Genomic DNA, 13,685 nt, shown 5'->3' with positions numbered 1-13,685 from the left:
AATTAAAAAAAAAAAAGAACTTGGAAAAGTGGAATATAGTTTTTCAACTGTGTATGTCTTCATTTTAGAAAATTTTGAAAGTAGAAACAAAATAAAATTTCATAGTTCACTAGGAAGTAAGTCCTATTACAAACAAAAGAAAACATCTTAATTTTCATTTTTCACTAATTCAGATGGTTTTCCTTTTTGGCTTAAAATTGGTTTAAAATGGGAAGTTATATACATAGATACCTGTGTATATATGCATGCATATGCCTTTATAAATACTTATACACATACACAGAATCAAAGGAAATATTTATCCTTTCCTACTCTCCATTACTATTATTTTTTCTCGATCTTTCCATCCACTTAAAGAGAATGGTGTTGCTAGAAATGCGAGGAGGAGGTCAGTAAGTCAGGTAGTGAACTTCCCTTTGAATCCCAGGGCACAGAAACCAGCCCTAATAAAAACTCCATTTTTCCTTGTCCCCCATACAAGGTAATTTAAAATTGCATTCATTTTAGGATTTCTGTTGAAACACACAGAACCAAAGGCCTGAAACTGTCTATCAGAACAGCCTGGAATTTAGAGATGCCAGCCTTGCTCAAATGACTGCCTGACTCACTGGGACCCCTGATCAAGTGATGTGCCAGAGGGCATGGACAGAATCTGATATTAAGGCAGCCTATTGATTCTTTAGATTACCTCCTTGGGAAAATAATTATCATTTAATCTTTATATGGGTGAATTTTTATATTTTAAAGTCTACTTTTTTTTGTCAACAAGAGAAATATTAGTTTTGATCCTCAAAGTTCTTGTCTCTGATTTTAAAGGGATATTGCTTTAGTTCTCCATCCTTTATGGTATCAATAAGCTAGTGGAAATGGTGGCGAATAAATCCCATAGAAAGTAGTTAGAGAAGATCAAACATAACCTTCACTGCAGCATAGAGGTGCCTATTCTTTTTTACTCAAAAAAAAGATCCTGACTTGGAGATGCCCTCTTCTTTCAGAGAGCCAACGTATTCTCTTCTTCTTTCACTAATATTTACACGAAAATAAACTGTTTTATTGTCTGCTGTAATGGAATGAAAACTGATAAATAGGGGCAGATTTAAATCACAGACCCAAAAGCTCTATTAAGTGTATTCTTAACCAAGTATCATTATAAAAGCATAAATAATACCATATGTTTGGTCACTGGAGAAAGAATATTAATAAATTATTAACTTTTAATAAATGAGAGTGCTAAGGATTTTAACACAATTTAATCTTGCCGCGGTGCATTCAGCCGTGTTGCGTTAATAAATTACTCTCCAACTTGAATGTTGGGGGGGTCATTTCATTTTTCAATGCCATGAGCAGAGATTTAAAGATATTTCAGAAAGATTACTCTTTGAAGTGTATTTCATTTACCTTCCTTTAAACACATAAAACATGAGTTTTTCACTTAAAGTTGTTTGTGCCTTTGGAATTTCCAAATGCATACATTTTATCTGCAATATCCTATTATTATTATTCCGGTTCGAGTTTTCAAGACAGAAATAACTTAGTGCCTTGGCCAGAAACATTATCGCAAAGAACTTTATGCTAACGTGGCAATTGGGTAATGAGGGGTTTGTAAACCGAGTCAGAGCATGTAATTCTCGTCATAGGTTGCTCTCTATCTAGATTTTATGACTTTAAGTACTTCATGATCAGTAAATAATAAATTCAATTTACCGGATAGAAGTTTTGTCACTTAGAAATACTCACTTGGAATATATATTTCTTAATTGGCATCAATGGCACATTTCCCAGGAAGCATAACAAAATGGATCATTTAATAGATGCCCAATCTCTCCATCCATCTATCTATCAGTGCGGCACATGATGTTTTGACTTTAATATGGTAATTATCTCAGGCTGACTTCAGAGCAGGAAGCTGCCTCCCACACAGCAGTGCTTAATTACTTTAGACTTCAGCTTGCCAAGTGAAAAATTGACTGTTTTTTTGCACATTGCATGGAATTGAAATGATTTCATTGTCATTTCAGTTGAAATACAGCCTGACATCAGCATAGAATCATGGGAAAGATAATGCAAAATTTCTCTGAAATTCTAAAATGGTCTGAAAGCTGCCTTATTTTTTTATGAAGCTGCATTTCATTTTCAGAATGTTAATGAAGATCCACTTCATCTTGAGAGAAGCAAACTTTTAGGAATTCACTTCTGTGAATAATTCCAATGGCAATTCAATAAAGGGCCTACGTTCCTAAGTAGCTACAACTGAATGTGCACTTTGACAATTAGGGGGCAGGAGGACAATTGGAGTTGGTATTGACATAATCAGTAGGAAAAATTGTTAGCTTGGGCATGCAACTAAGAAAATAAAAGCAGTAATAACTGCCTTACTCAGAAAATTTAGGAAAGTGCACCTTTATGCGGATGCTGCCTACTTCTAACATGCTGTTGTGTGACAAAAACTAAACATTTGTCCAATAAAGTGGGAAAATAAATCCAGGCTATATTCGGTTTGAAATTTCTTAAAACTTTTTTTTTTCTTCAGATTTCAGCTGTCAATCACGTGCTACTAATTGAATAATTTTCATGATACCAAAGGCAGATTTCATGAATAACATGTCCACAAAAATGTTGGAGAGAGGGAGAAAGTAAAATTATGAGGGAAGGCATTGGTGTAATGGAGCAAATCATACCCAAGCTTTTCCTTTGGCCAGAAGCACTCGGCAAGTAGCAATGACACCTTTGCCATGTAAACCGCAGGGGAAAGTAATTAAATTTAACAGAAGCTGCCCTTGATTTAAAGCCACAGGGGAAGTAATTAAATTTAATAGAAGCCACTACTTCTAAACAAAGATATATGGTATTTCTATCACCAAATGTTACCTGATTTTTTTTCAAATGTGCCTACAGCTTCTGGTAGCCTGCTTGTAGAAACCAGTTTCAGTTCCAGAACACTTAATGGGCAGTATATGATGGACTATTAGGAGCCAATAATCAATAATCTGATGTGAGCACCTTTGAGTTGCAATTCCAGAAATGGCGTGGTGCTGATCTCTGCAGCCTGCTCAAAACCAACACATGGCCTTGTGATGGAAACGAGGCAGTTTGGGGAAAAAGTAGACCTGCGATTTTTGGGGTCCACTCGGATGCATTTTGTGTATCTGCTTAAACCGTCCCCCAACCTCAGCCGCTGGGGCTGCCATTATCTCGTTAAGCCAATTCGGTGTCCTGGCTTGGGAAGAAACAAAGTTCTCCTTTCCTGAAATGTGTGCTTTTATCATCAGGCTTCTCCAAGCTGGGCCACAGGGACCCATATGTTTTTTCCACGTTGGACCAGCACAGCCCTGTATAGGATGCTCACTGAGAATGGTGGTCTTTTCACCAACCCTTCTCCCTGGGCTCTGACAGCCTGAACGAAAGGGTACCTTCTAAATTTTGTGTAAGGGGGGAGCGTCTGGGGGCTCAGCCGGTTAAGTGTCCGTGTCTTGATTTTGGCTCAGGTTATGGCCTCAGGGTTTGTGAGTTCAAGCCCCTGCATTGGGTTTGGCACTGACAGTGCACAGCCTGCTTGGGATTCTCTCTCTCCCTCTCTCTCTCTCTGCCTCTACCCTGCTCGCGTGCTCTCTCTCCCTCAAAATAAATAAACCTAAAAAAAGTAAAAAAAAATAATAAAACATAAAATGTTTTGTAAGGATCCCCTGCTTATCAAGCCATGCATCTTCTGGACTTTAACTCACAAAGGCCCTTGAGGGCCAGCACAGCAGGGCTGCTCCTGTCTTCCTTTCCACTTTGTGTTAAAGGCACCAACAATAATTGTTTTTCTGCTGTTTTTACCTAATCATATTGGGAGGTGTAGCATGGATATAGGGTGAGAGGATTCATTTCTCTCCCTAAATTTAAGACTAAGAAGACCAGAGATACCCTGCTTCCTTAGAGTCTATGGGAGAAGCAGCAGTGGAACAGGTGTAATCCGTAGGAGCGGCCCCGGTGAAACTCAGTTGTTAAGACAGTTTCAATTTTAATTCAAGGTAGTTTACAGAGGCAGAGTGATGAATAGCTGGACTTCATGCCTCCACTCATTTTACTGTCTATAAGGTGGAAACAATAACAGTATCTACCCTACAGACTGTGGAAAGGATCACATAGGCTCATATATGTAAAGCGCCCAGAACAGCTCCTGACACACAATAAACACTGTCTAAATGCCGACTCTTATTCCATACAACGTATGCTGAAGTTCATTGCCTATTGATGGTAACAGTTCCACATCATACCCAGCACCATAAAAGAATATCCCCCATGGTTTTATTTGAGTTCCACACTCCAAACTACATTGTAAACATGGATCCTTGTATATTATGTTTTAAGTGGACTCTTTATACAGCCACAGTTCCTTTTGCTAAGATAGAAGAGTGATGGTGGTCTCCCTGGGAAGTTGGTTGGGGGGCCGGGAAAGGAGGGCGGGTGGAGGTATTGAGGGGATACGATGGAAGATACGGTTATCTAGGAGGTATAGTGTGAAAGATGGAGGTCAGTATATCTTGGTAAAGCAAAAGCCCAACACTGCTTCCCTTTCAGTTGTGGATTATGCCAGTTTTCCTGGTTAGTCCAGAACCGGCACCACATAAGTGAAATCAGTCACTCTTCCCTCCAGGGCCGAGCGCATAGTCACAACACATTTGTCAGCCATATATTTTCCTGTCAAGTAGTTGTTGGATGGAAAACCACTGAAAAAGAATTTTTCTTTGTCAGATAAACTTTTCACCATAGAAGAATGGAGTGAAGGCTTCTGAAATAAATCTAGTGGCACTGGGGAGTTTACAAATACTAGCATATTAATATACAGCTAAAATAATAATAAAAAACACCATGCTGCTAAAGATGTTTAGTATTATCAGCTCACTGCAGGAGTTTATTAGAAACTCCTGCTTTCTTTTATTAAAATTTCAATTGGCTTGGTGAATGAGATCCTATGTTAGTGTCATAAAGTGAGAAGCCAGAAGGAGAGGATATTGGCATTTAAGTGCAGATTTCATTTTAAAAACACTTTACATTATAAAAGAAGATTGCATATTGTAAATATTACATATAATGGTAGTGGTGTTAAAAGAAGTGTTCGTAATTTTTAAAAATTCATCAAATTGTCTTTGTTTATGATGATATCTGGCAGATTTTGTATTTCTGTAGTAAAGCAAAGTTTTAAATTTATCCCAAGATGTTTTTAGTTATAGGCACCAAACATGGTTTTAAAAAAGTTTTCGTGGAATGATGCATGAGTGTAACTTAATGGGAATCCTCTTTGCCAGGAGCACATGACAAATGCTCAATTTTATAATTAGCTGATGATTTTCCCTCTGCATTTTGGAAGCTTTTGTTAAACTAACTTAGTTTATCCGGGCAGCTGGATGGATCGCAAACCTTAATCTATGGTGGAATGTTGGGCTGGCAGTGTCGGAGTAAATGATATGGAGCACTTGCTGAAGGAAGCCCACGATTTTCTTTGCCGGCATTAAATGGTCACTGTCCCTTTACCTGGTGAAAAGCTGACTGTGACGATAGCAGCAGGCAAAGTCCGAGTTGCAACAGCTGGGAAGCCAACGTGAAAACCTCGCTTCCTCGTCTCAACATCTGGAGTCTTCATGGAAGTAGGAAGTTTGCAGGTTTGCAGCTGCAGCCCTTTCATGACAAGTTCGGTAAATTTTACACATGGTTGCTTGCTTCGAAAATATTTTCCAGATTTAACATGTTTACGGCATTGACATTTGAAGCTGAAGCCCCTTCCTTCTTGATTAGAGCGCAGAGTACTCAGGCTGCATTCTAACTTTATGGGGCTGGAAATCTGGGAATGGGTCATTTACAATTTTCAAACAAATCAAACTGCACTTTGATCTCTAGTCCAAGTTTCTTTAAATGCAACGAGTAATAATAATAAATTAGCCCAACATAGCTATTTTCCCCTCAAATACGGTCATTTTTAATGTAATTATTTTATTGCATTCTAAAATCCAACCAACATATTTAATCCATCTTATTCAAAGTATATATTTTCTGAGAAGGAACATTAACTCAGCAAATTGGGTAGAGGAGAGGCTGTGAGTGTGTGTGCTTGTGTATGTGTATTTTTACATTTTAAGCTACATGCTCTGTGAGAATATGTATTAATAATAAAAGCAACATTTGCTTTTGCATATATTTTCTCATTGGAATCTCTTGCTTTATGTACAATCCTTTAGGTGCCCTGAATGTTGTCAAAGCAATACATGGAACGTTCAGCAATAAGATACATTCAGAACAAAGACAATGTGCTCTTTAACTAAGTTCCCTAGTTTCAAAAAAATTTTAGTAGGTTTTACATTAATAACATCAGTTGTGGTCAACGTTGATTTTGATCTTGCATTTGAAATAACGTGAGAAATAATTTATATTGATACAATAGAAATTTTTTCTAGAACCATAAATATTCAGTCGACTCTCACAATGCTCCTAAATTGTTAACGGCATGAAAACAGCGTTCATATGATGTGATGCATTTTATCATCCTCATCTCCACAAGTGTAAACTCTGTTGCTTTAAACTGGATTTACTGGAGTCTAGATATTTAATCCTAAGAATTTTCCTTAACATTAGTTACATTGTTGAATACAATGCATCTCCTTCATGATTGAAGATAAAGGCTGACACATACCACATGAAAAAGGCTTTCACAGAATAAACTTTAGGTTATGTTGTATCAAATACAAAACAAAAGCCACCTCTGTCCCTCCAACAGAACAAATAAAAGCAAAACGCCTTGCCACTGTGAAAAAGGGCATTAGGTAGGTATCAATATTGCTCCTATAATTTGGAAGGGGCAAGGACAGTTTGTTCTTTTCTGTGTACTGTTTTCTTCACCTTCCCTCACTCCCAATAAATAGATATTTGCTTTGAGTAACGTTTAACACAGTCCAGCGATGCCTTATATGAGCAAATGGCTTGTATTGATTTTGAAACTCATACTTGTAGGAGGATATTTTAACAGGTTTTTTGAAAGAACACAGCACTTCAAAAATCAAACGCATTTGGGACTAATTGCAGAGTCAAACATCTTAATTTGAACTAGGAGAAAGACAAGAACAAATGAAAAAATATGAAGATCCATAGTGAAAAGCAGTAAAATAATCTAAGTGAATCATTTTATTAAAACGGCTGTTTCACTATAAATAAGGAACCATAAAAAAATACAATTTGTATATTCTGTTACAAAAAGCCTCACTCTAGGCAGCCAACTACTAAAATTTTATATGAAAAAAAAAGATGCTCCCCTAAGGAAAATGTGCATATCTGCTGTTTCTTTTTAACAAAGATTGAGATGCTTATAAAGAACTTAGCAAAGTCTTCTAAAAATAAAACCTATTTCACCGTCCCTCACCCCCTCCACTGCACACACTGTGTATGTGAGGGTTTTCTTTTTTTCCTATTCACGCGGAATTGTCTGACTCCAATTTAAATTGCCAGTCAGTGTTTCACAGCTTTGCACAGCACTTTCTAATCTTTTCCTCTTGGGCATCTCTATTTGAAATGAAGCTTTACTGTCTCTCGTATATCCGAAACAAACAAGTGTACCTACTTGATGGTTTAATCGTAACTGGCTAAGCTCAAAAACTGAGCAGTGAGTTCAGGAAAAATGCATGGGACACAACCAGCCGATGAAATCAAAACCCTCAGCAGAGATGCAAATGATATTTTATTATTTGAAACAGCTGCTGTATAGCCTCAGCCACTAATGTTTTTTTCTTTACGGATTTTTCCTGAATAACTTTATGAAGGTGTGGTATATCCTTTCATGATTTCCCTGGTGACCAAAGCTTTCGTGCCATTTTTACCTTGCTCCAGGTAATTTGGGGAAATACCACAGACATGTATCATTACAGAGTCTGTATTGTTGTTTAGTTGCTAATTGATTCTCAAAGGAAGCAGAATGATGCTGTCACTACAGTACATTAAAAATCCTTCAATTTAAGCATGGGTATTTTCGTGAAATTAAAACTGCTAGCTATTCTGTATATTTGACTGCAGAAAGCTTTTATGGAGGAGGTTATAATAAATTTTGCCTTTTATTAGCCGAAAAAAGGAAATCTGTGCAAGTTTTCAGGACTGAGATGCTTTTCCACTTAAAAAAAAAATTATACTCTGCTTTTAACTGTTGAAGAACTTGATGTATGTCACGATAAAAGCTTAATCTGGATGCTTTTAACCCATGGTCCAAGAGGACTCATGCCCTGTAATGAGAATCTCACAGGGCTGTGCAGTAAATACTTGTTTTAAAAATGGTTTCATCTGTCTTGAGTCTTTACCAGGTAATCCTGTTGTTAGTGTCTGTGTGGTAATGAATGCTGTGATATAATGGAAACTTTCACAAATAAAGCGTCCTTACTTTAAAAACTGAGCCTGGTGTCGATTTTTTTACAGGTACATTATTTCTGCGAATGGGTTTATCAGCAGTACAACAACATTACAAGACAAGCTAAGCCATAAAAAGGATTAAGTGGCGCTGTGTAATACTGATTAAGTAACAGAGCGATACAGGCGAGCTGTGAGTAACTAGTTCTGCCAAGTCTTCTGAAACAACACAGTCATAAAAGTTTACTTCCCTTGCAGACCCGACTCTTTCCTCTGGGACCTTCTCTAACTGTTCAAACGTGAGCTATTCTACGGTTGCTAAATTCTGCCTCCGTTAAAAACAGTCATCAACAACAAAAATCCTTTTTGGGTCTTCCTGTTTTAATAATGCTTCTGTGATATGCAGTTCAATTCGCGGCTGCCACTTCCCCTCGGGTGTGATTCTTAACCTCTTCGGTTTCCTTACCTGTAAAATGAGGGTAACAAGTCTACCCAAAAAGGCCAATGTGAGGATCAAAGAGATAATGCCTAAAATTCCTTAATACAGCACCAAGCCCATTTTAAGCACAGAAAATCTTAACTGTTATTAAGGGAGATAATGGACGAATCATTTTTCCCAATAATAAATATGTTATGAGCAAGAGACCTGCATTTGTCTTTTAAATCTACAGAGATGGACTTCAAGTTTTATTTTTATTACAACACTAAAGTGTGGCAGATACCCCCAGGAATATCGTATAATGCCGTGCCCTGAAATTTAAGATCGGTGCAAAAGGAGATTTCAGATACACATACATTTAAAATGCTTTTTATCAATGACTTGGATTATTTGCCCAAATAATATACTTAATGTGACGAATATTCCCAAACTGGAGTTGACTCGCTGACGATCCTTTACCTGTCAGCTGCTTACAAGAATGGTCAGCCAGTTCAATTTTTATGTGAGAAATTAGTTTCAGAAGATAATTTCATCCATATTACTTGAAATGCTTTTCATATGGGCTATGGAGTGTTATAAATTCTAATTTAATATAAGGCAAAGGAAAAAAGGGAGGGGGGAGAAGTCTGTGGATTTCACACAAGGAATCCATTCCACATTGTTTTCACTAGTTTTTCCAAGACCCTGAGGGAATCCAACAATAGGTTATATCAAGTGCAATTAGAATCATAATGCAGAAGCCAGTAAATTAAGACAGATGTCGGTATTTCAAAAACTAGTCTGTTGTCCTTATATTTGGACACAATTCATGAGATGCGTTAGGAAGAAACAATGTCTCCTCTTCAATGCATCACAATTATTTTCAGAAAACAGGAAGAATCCCCCACCTGTCAGTGCAACTCCAAAATCTCACCCCGAACCCTGATTCTACAATAGGATGACCGTAGATTACGTAACTGTACCCAAACCTGGAACCCTAGATTTTAAGTGTTTAAACTTCATTTTGCCTGTCACCTTTCCGGGCTGTGCTGCAAACAGGTGTGGGCTGGAGTGGGGTGCCTTGGGGAGGAGGCCGGGGACAACTTGGGTAATAGGCTGAGAAGCACCGAGCAACGCTTTGTTATTAGACATCAGTGTGCTGTTACCGACAGAGCGAAACTGCCTTTGCTTCGGGAGGGCCTCTCTGCTCCGGCTGGAGAAAACTGGAGAAGGAGGAACCACCGTGGACCTGGGCTGGGGAGGGGGGCAGGGTGTCAGCGATGGAAACGGCTCCTGCGGAGGAAGCAAGCTGATGGCAGGCGAGTGGCCCAGGGAGGCAAGCTGAGGGAGAGCCGAGGCACCAGTTCCTGAGCATTTCCTAGAAAACTACTCTTCGGTTTTCTGTCAAAACAGAGAGTAGCAGTGGAGGGACCAACCCCAGAGGACCTCTTCGGCGAAAGAAACTCTGACTTTGGGAGGTATATTTTTATTTATTATCACAACACAGACTATAAATTTAAAAGCCGATTTGAGTAATTTCCCCGAGGAAGAAAGCTGACCCCGTTCCCACGGCTGCCCTGCCCTCCCAGTGCTAAGTGTGCCACAACACGTTTGGAATGCTTTCTTAAAAGTTCCAGATCATTCGACGACTCCCACTGCAGCAAGTCTCTCAGTGCTGGAACTCGGGCTTATGTCGGAGGGCGGGCGGGCAGTGGGCAGGCCTGGCAGCAGCTGTGAGGCTGGCCCCCACCCCAGGAGGCTTGGGGCAGGTGGAGGTGGAGCGGGAGGTAATGACCGTTCGGAGACAACCTATTTAAGCCACTGTTTGTTCTATAATAAAAATGACTCGGTGGCTCTGAGCATGAACTCTCAAAGGGAGGGTGCTGCAGGAGGCAGGTGGAGACTTTGTTTTAACCAAATGAACCAACAGGCGCTTGGGGCTTTGTTGTGAGGAGGGCGGGCTTTGCAGTGGGCCTTCCTCCCTTCCTCAGGCTTGTTTGCTCATAAGGCAACTGCTGCCCCTGAGGGACTCTGTGGATGAGGCAGCTGCAACAGAGGACACAGGGTCAAGGATTGGGAAGGGCTAAGCATAACTCAGACACTTCAGGAAGGGGCTGAACGGAACACAGTTATGTGAGCCACCTTCCAAAACACACAGGTACATAGCACGTTGTCTCCCTTCTGTTATGCACATGTTTTCACAACAGCAGGAGCAAAATAACACCCACACCGTATCCTAAAGGGCACACAGTCTGAGCTGTGGCAACTGTCAGAAGCAATGATTTCCCGAACCCAGGGCCCCGGGGAGAGGAATCTCATAGGCCTCTGGAGAGGAGAAGCCCAGCTGAACCCAGTCCCCAGGGAGCCTCTCGTTGCTGCCCCAGAGACACCAACCTTCTCCGAGATTGCACGGGCATCAGGATGCGCGTGGATGCTGCAGGGGAATGTTAGCGTCACAAACCCTGATCCTCGCCCCATAACCTTCCGCCCAACCCCAATCTGGAATGATTTTTAATACGTGCTATTTGCTTATTTCAGGGAAAAGAGTCAATCTAGGTGCAAGAGGAGGGCAAAGAGAGTCCAGAACATTGGAGCAATAAAAGTGAAGTCAGACAAAACCGTGGAGTCTCAAAGCTTTCCTACAGGCAGGGTTTCCGTATGGATGTTTACACCAAACAAAAGACAAACGACCCATTTGGTCCGGGGAATCACAGGGAGGGCAGCTCTGGTGGCGGAGCTGGGCTGTGGAGGGGTGTTCTCATAGTGTCTGCGGCTGCCGGTTGGAGCTGCCCCCCAGCCCCCCAGTCTCCGGGCGTGCAAGGCTAGTGATTGGAGGACTCAGTCTCTGTCGGCCATCTCTCTGAAGCCCATTCCTGGCTCAGAGAATCTCCCTGCTGGAGAGATAGGGAGTCTTCTGCAGGTCTCTCCTGCAAGCTGCCTCGCCCGCTTTGTATTGTCTCCTGGCGTTTGCGTGCGCCCTGCTTGCATCTAATGTATATTTATTCTCAAGGACTGGGAGCCTCAGCGGGCAACTGAAATTTAAGTGAGTGAATGGCCCAGCGGTACTGGGGAAGATTCATTATCTGTACATTTCTAGGTTATTTGACGTGGGAGATTTTAAGCAGTTTATGTGGCGAGGAGAAGGCAAAATGACAATGCGCAAACCTCCTATGATATGCAAAAAACATGCAGCCGACACAGAATTGCCGTTTATTAGATAATAAATGTGATGCCAGATTTTTCTAAAGAGCACCAGGGAAAATAAATACTCAAGGTATGGGCCAAAGTCCAAGGGCCAGCGCTGAGTCCTGCCCGTGGCTCTGGCCACCTCCTAGGGGCTCCACTCCTCTAGATGAGATTTGGTTCTCTTCACTGCAACATTATGAAGCAGGGACACTAAGACGACTCCTTTGAACATGAAAAATAGAAAGAAACCCCTTTTTAATCTTTGTTTTTATGGCTGCAAACATGATTACATAGAGGAAAATCAATCCCTATGGAACACGATAGATAATACAAAGTAATTGATTGGCCTTTATCATTTTCCGTTACGATATTAAAATAACTCCGTAATATCAAGCGGCAGCCACTGATACATAAAGGAAAACAGGAGCTGATTATGTCTAAGGGTAATCAGGTCAGGGAAGTGTGAAGGTAAGATAAATAAGGTAAATACAAAAATGGAAAAAGGCTTAAAAAAAGCAAAAGGGAGTTGGTGGCAAAGAGTCTACATAATAGAAGGGAGATCTGATGTTGGGAATATCATTAAGCAATAAGCCACGAGAGACAGTCTATTGCAGCTGTGTGATTGCAGCATGTCTCGGTTGGTGTCCCAAGCCATAGGGGCCAAAGCTGAGTGACTTTAACTTCCCAGGAAGTGCAGTAATCCTTTCAGAATACAATGCCTGCAGCCTGACTGCTATCAGGCTATGAAATTTAGAAAATAAAATAGGGGAAGCATTTAGCAGTTGGTATTTCCCAGGCACTGATGCCACCAGCATGGCATCACAAGCAGCCACTTAGAAAACCTGCATTTGCAGCCAACTTTCCAAACTGCCAGAGACCAGGGCAGCTTTGTCAAAACCCCAAATGCCATGGTTTGTGTCCTAATGGCAAGTAACTGAGGCAGAGCCGTTGAGAAAAATTGCATCAAAAGAAGGCCTAGGTACCTTATTCTGTGTTCTCGCCTATTTCCTCTTTCCGTGTACATTTATTCTCTCAACATGTATTCATATTGACAAATACACGCATAGAAGTTATTAATTATACCATTTTACACACCTATACATATATATCTTACATATATATGTGTGTGTTAAATAACACAAACACATACATGCTTCGTGTCTGATCGATAAATAAATACATTTAGGAGCTAGTTCATTAAAAATATACCAGATATTTGTTTTGGTCCCTGTGTCACTACCTAAAATGCTTCTAATTTAGATTTCTTAGCACAATGTCATACGTGTGTTAAGCAACCATCACAAATAACCCTGTTGTGGCTGGAAGTCAGTTTTCATATTCACATTTAAAACAGTATAAAAATGTCATGCCCACCAGAGTGATCCAGGCTTTTGGCTAAGCAGCAATCAGGAATATAGCTTAAGGTGGTGAAATAAATCACCATATGGGCTGTGAGTATTAGAGTACTGGTTAGCTGTGATACCCTCAAGAGATGTGGGAAGTAGTTGTTTACTCAGCAGAAGGACTCCAGATAGTATAGAATTTGTTCTTAACTTTTCTAAATCCTGGGGAGTTGAACTTATTTGTTCATTCATTCACTTATTCATCCCACTAATTGAAGGCCTATTACAGGTCTAGAACTGAACTTGGTGCTGAGGTGGCAGAGATGATCTCAAGGGGCATACAAGCAATTAGGGAGCATTGCTATATTTGAACA

The 13,685-nt window shown here is 40.2% G+C and overlaps 1 protein-coding gene across 1 annotated transcript in view; it reads left to right on the top strand.

Annotated features, from left to right (window-relative positions):
* The window catches only part of LOC122240779, a 103,109-nt gene extending 92,510 nt beyond the window's left edge, over positions 1–10,599 (top strand). Inside the window, exon 4 of the mRNA XM_042993856.1 lies at positions 10,414–10,599. Within this exon, the coding sequence (XP_042849790.1) occupies positions 10,414–10,599 (186 nt within the window). The remainder of the gene's footprint in view (positions 1–10,413) is intronic.
* Positions 10,600–13,685: the final 3,086 nt, after the last annotated feature.

This window comes from Panthera tigris, chromosome C1, assembly GCF_018350195.1.
Source record: "Panthera tigris isolate Pti1 chromosome C1, P.tigris_Pti1_mat1.1, whole genome shotgun sequence".
Classification (NCBI taxonomy): Eukaryota; Metazoa; Chordata; class Mammalia; order Carnivora; family Felidae; genus Panthera; species Panthera tigris.
The sequence above is the reverse complement of the archived record's forward strand: the minus strand, read 5'-3'. Positions and strand labels throughout refer to the sequence as shown.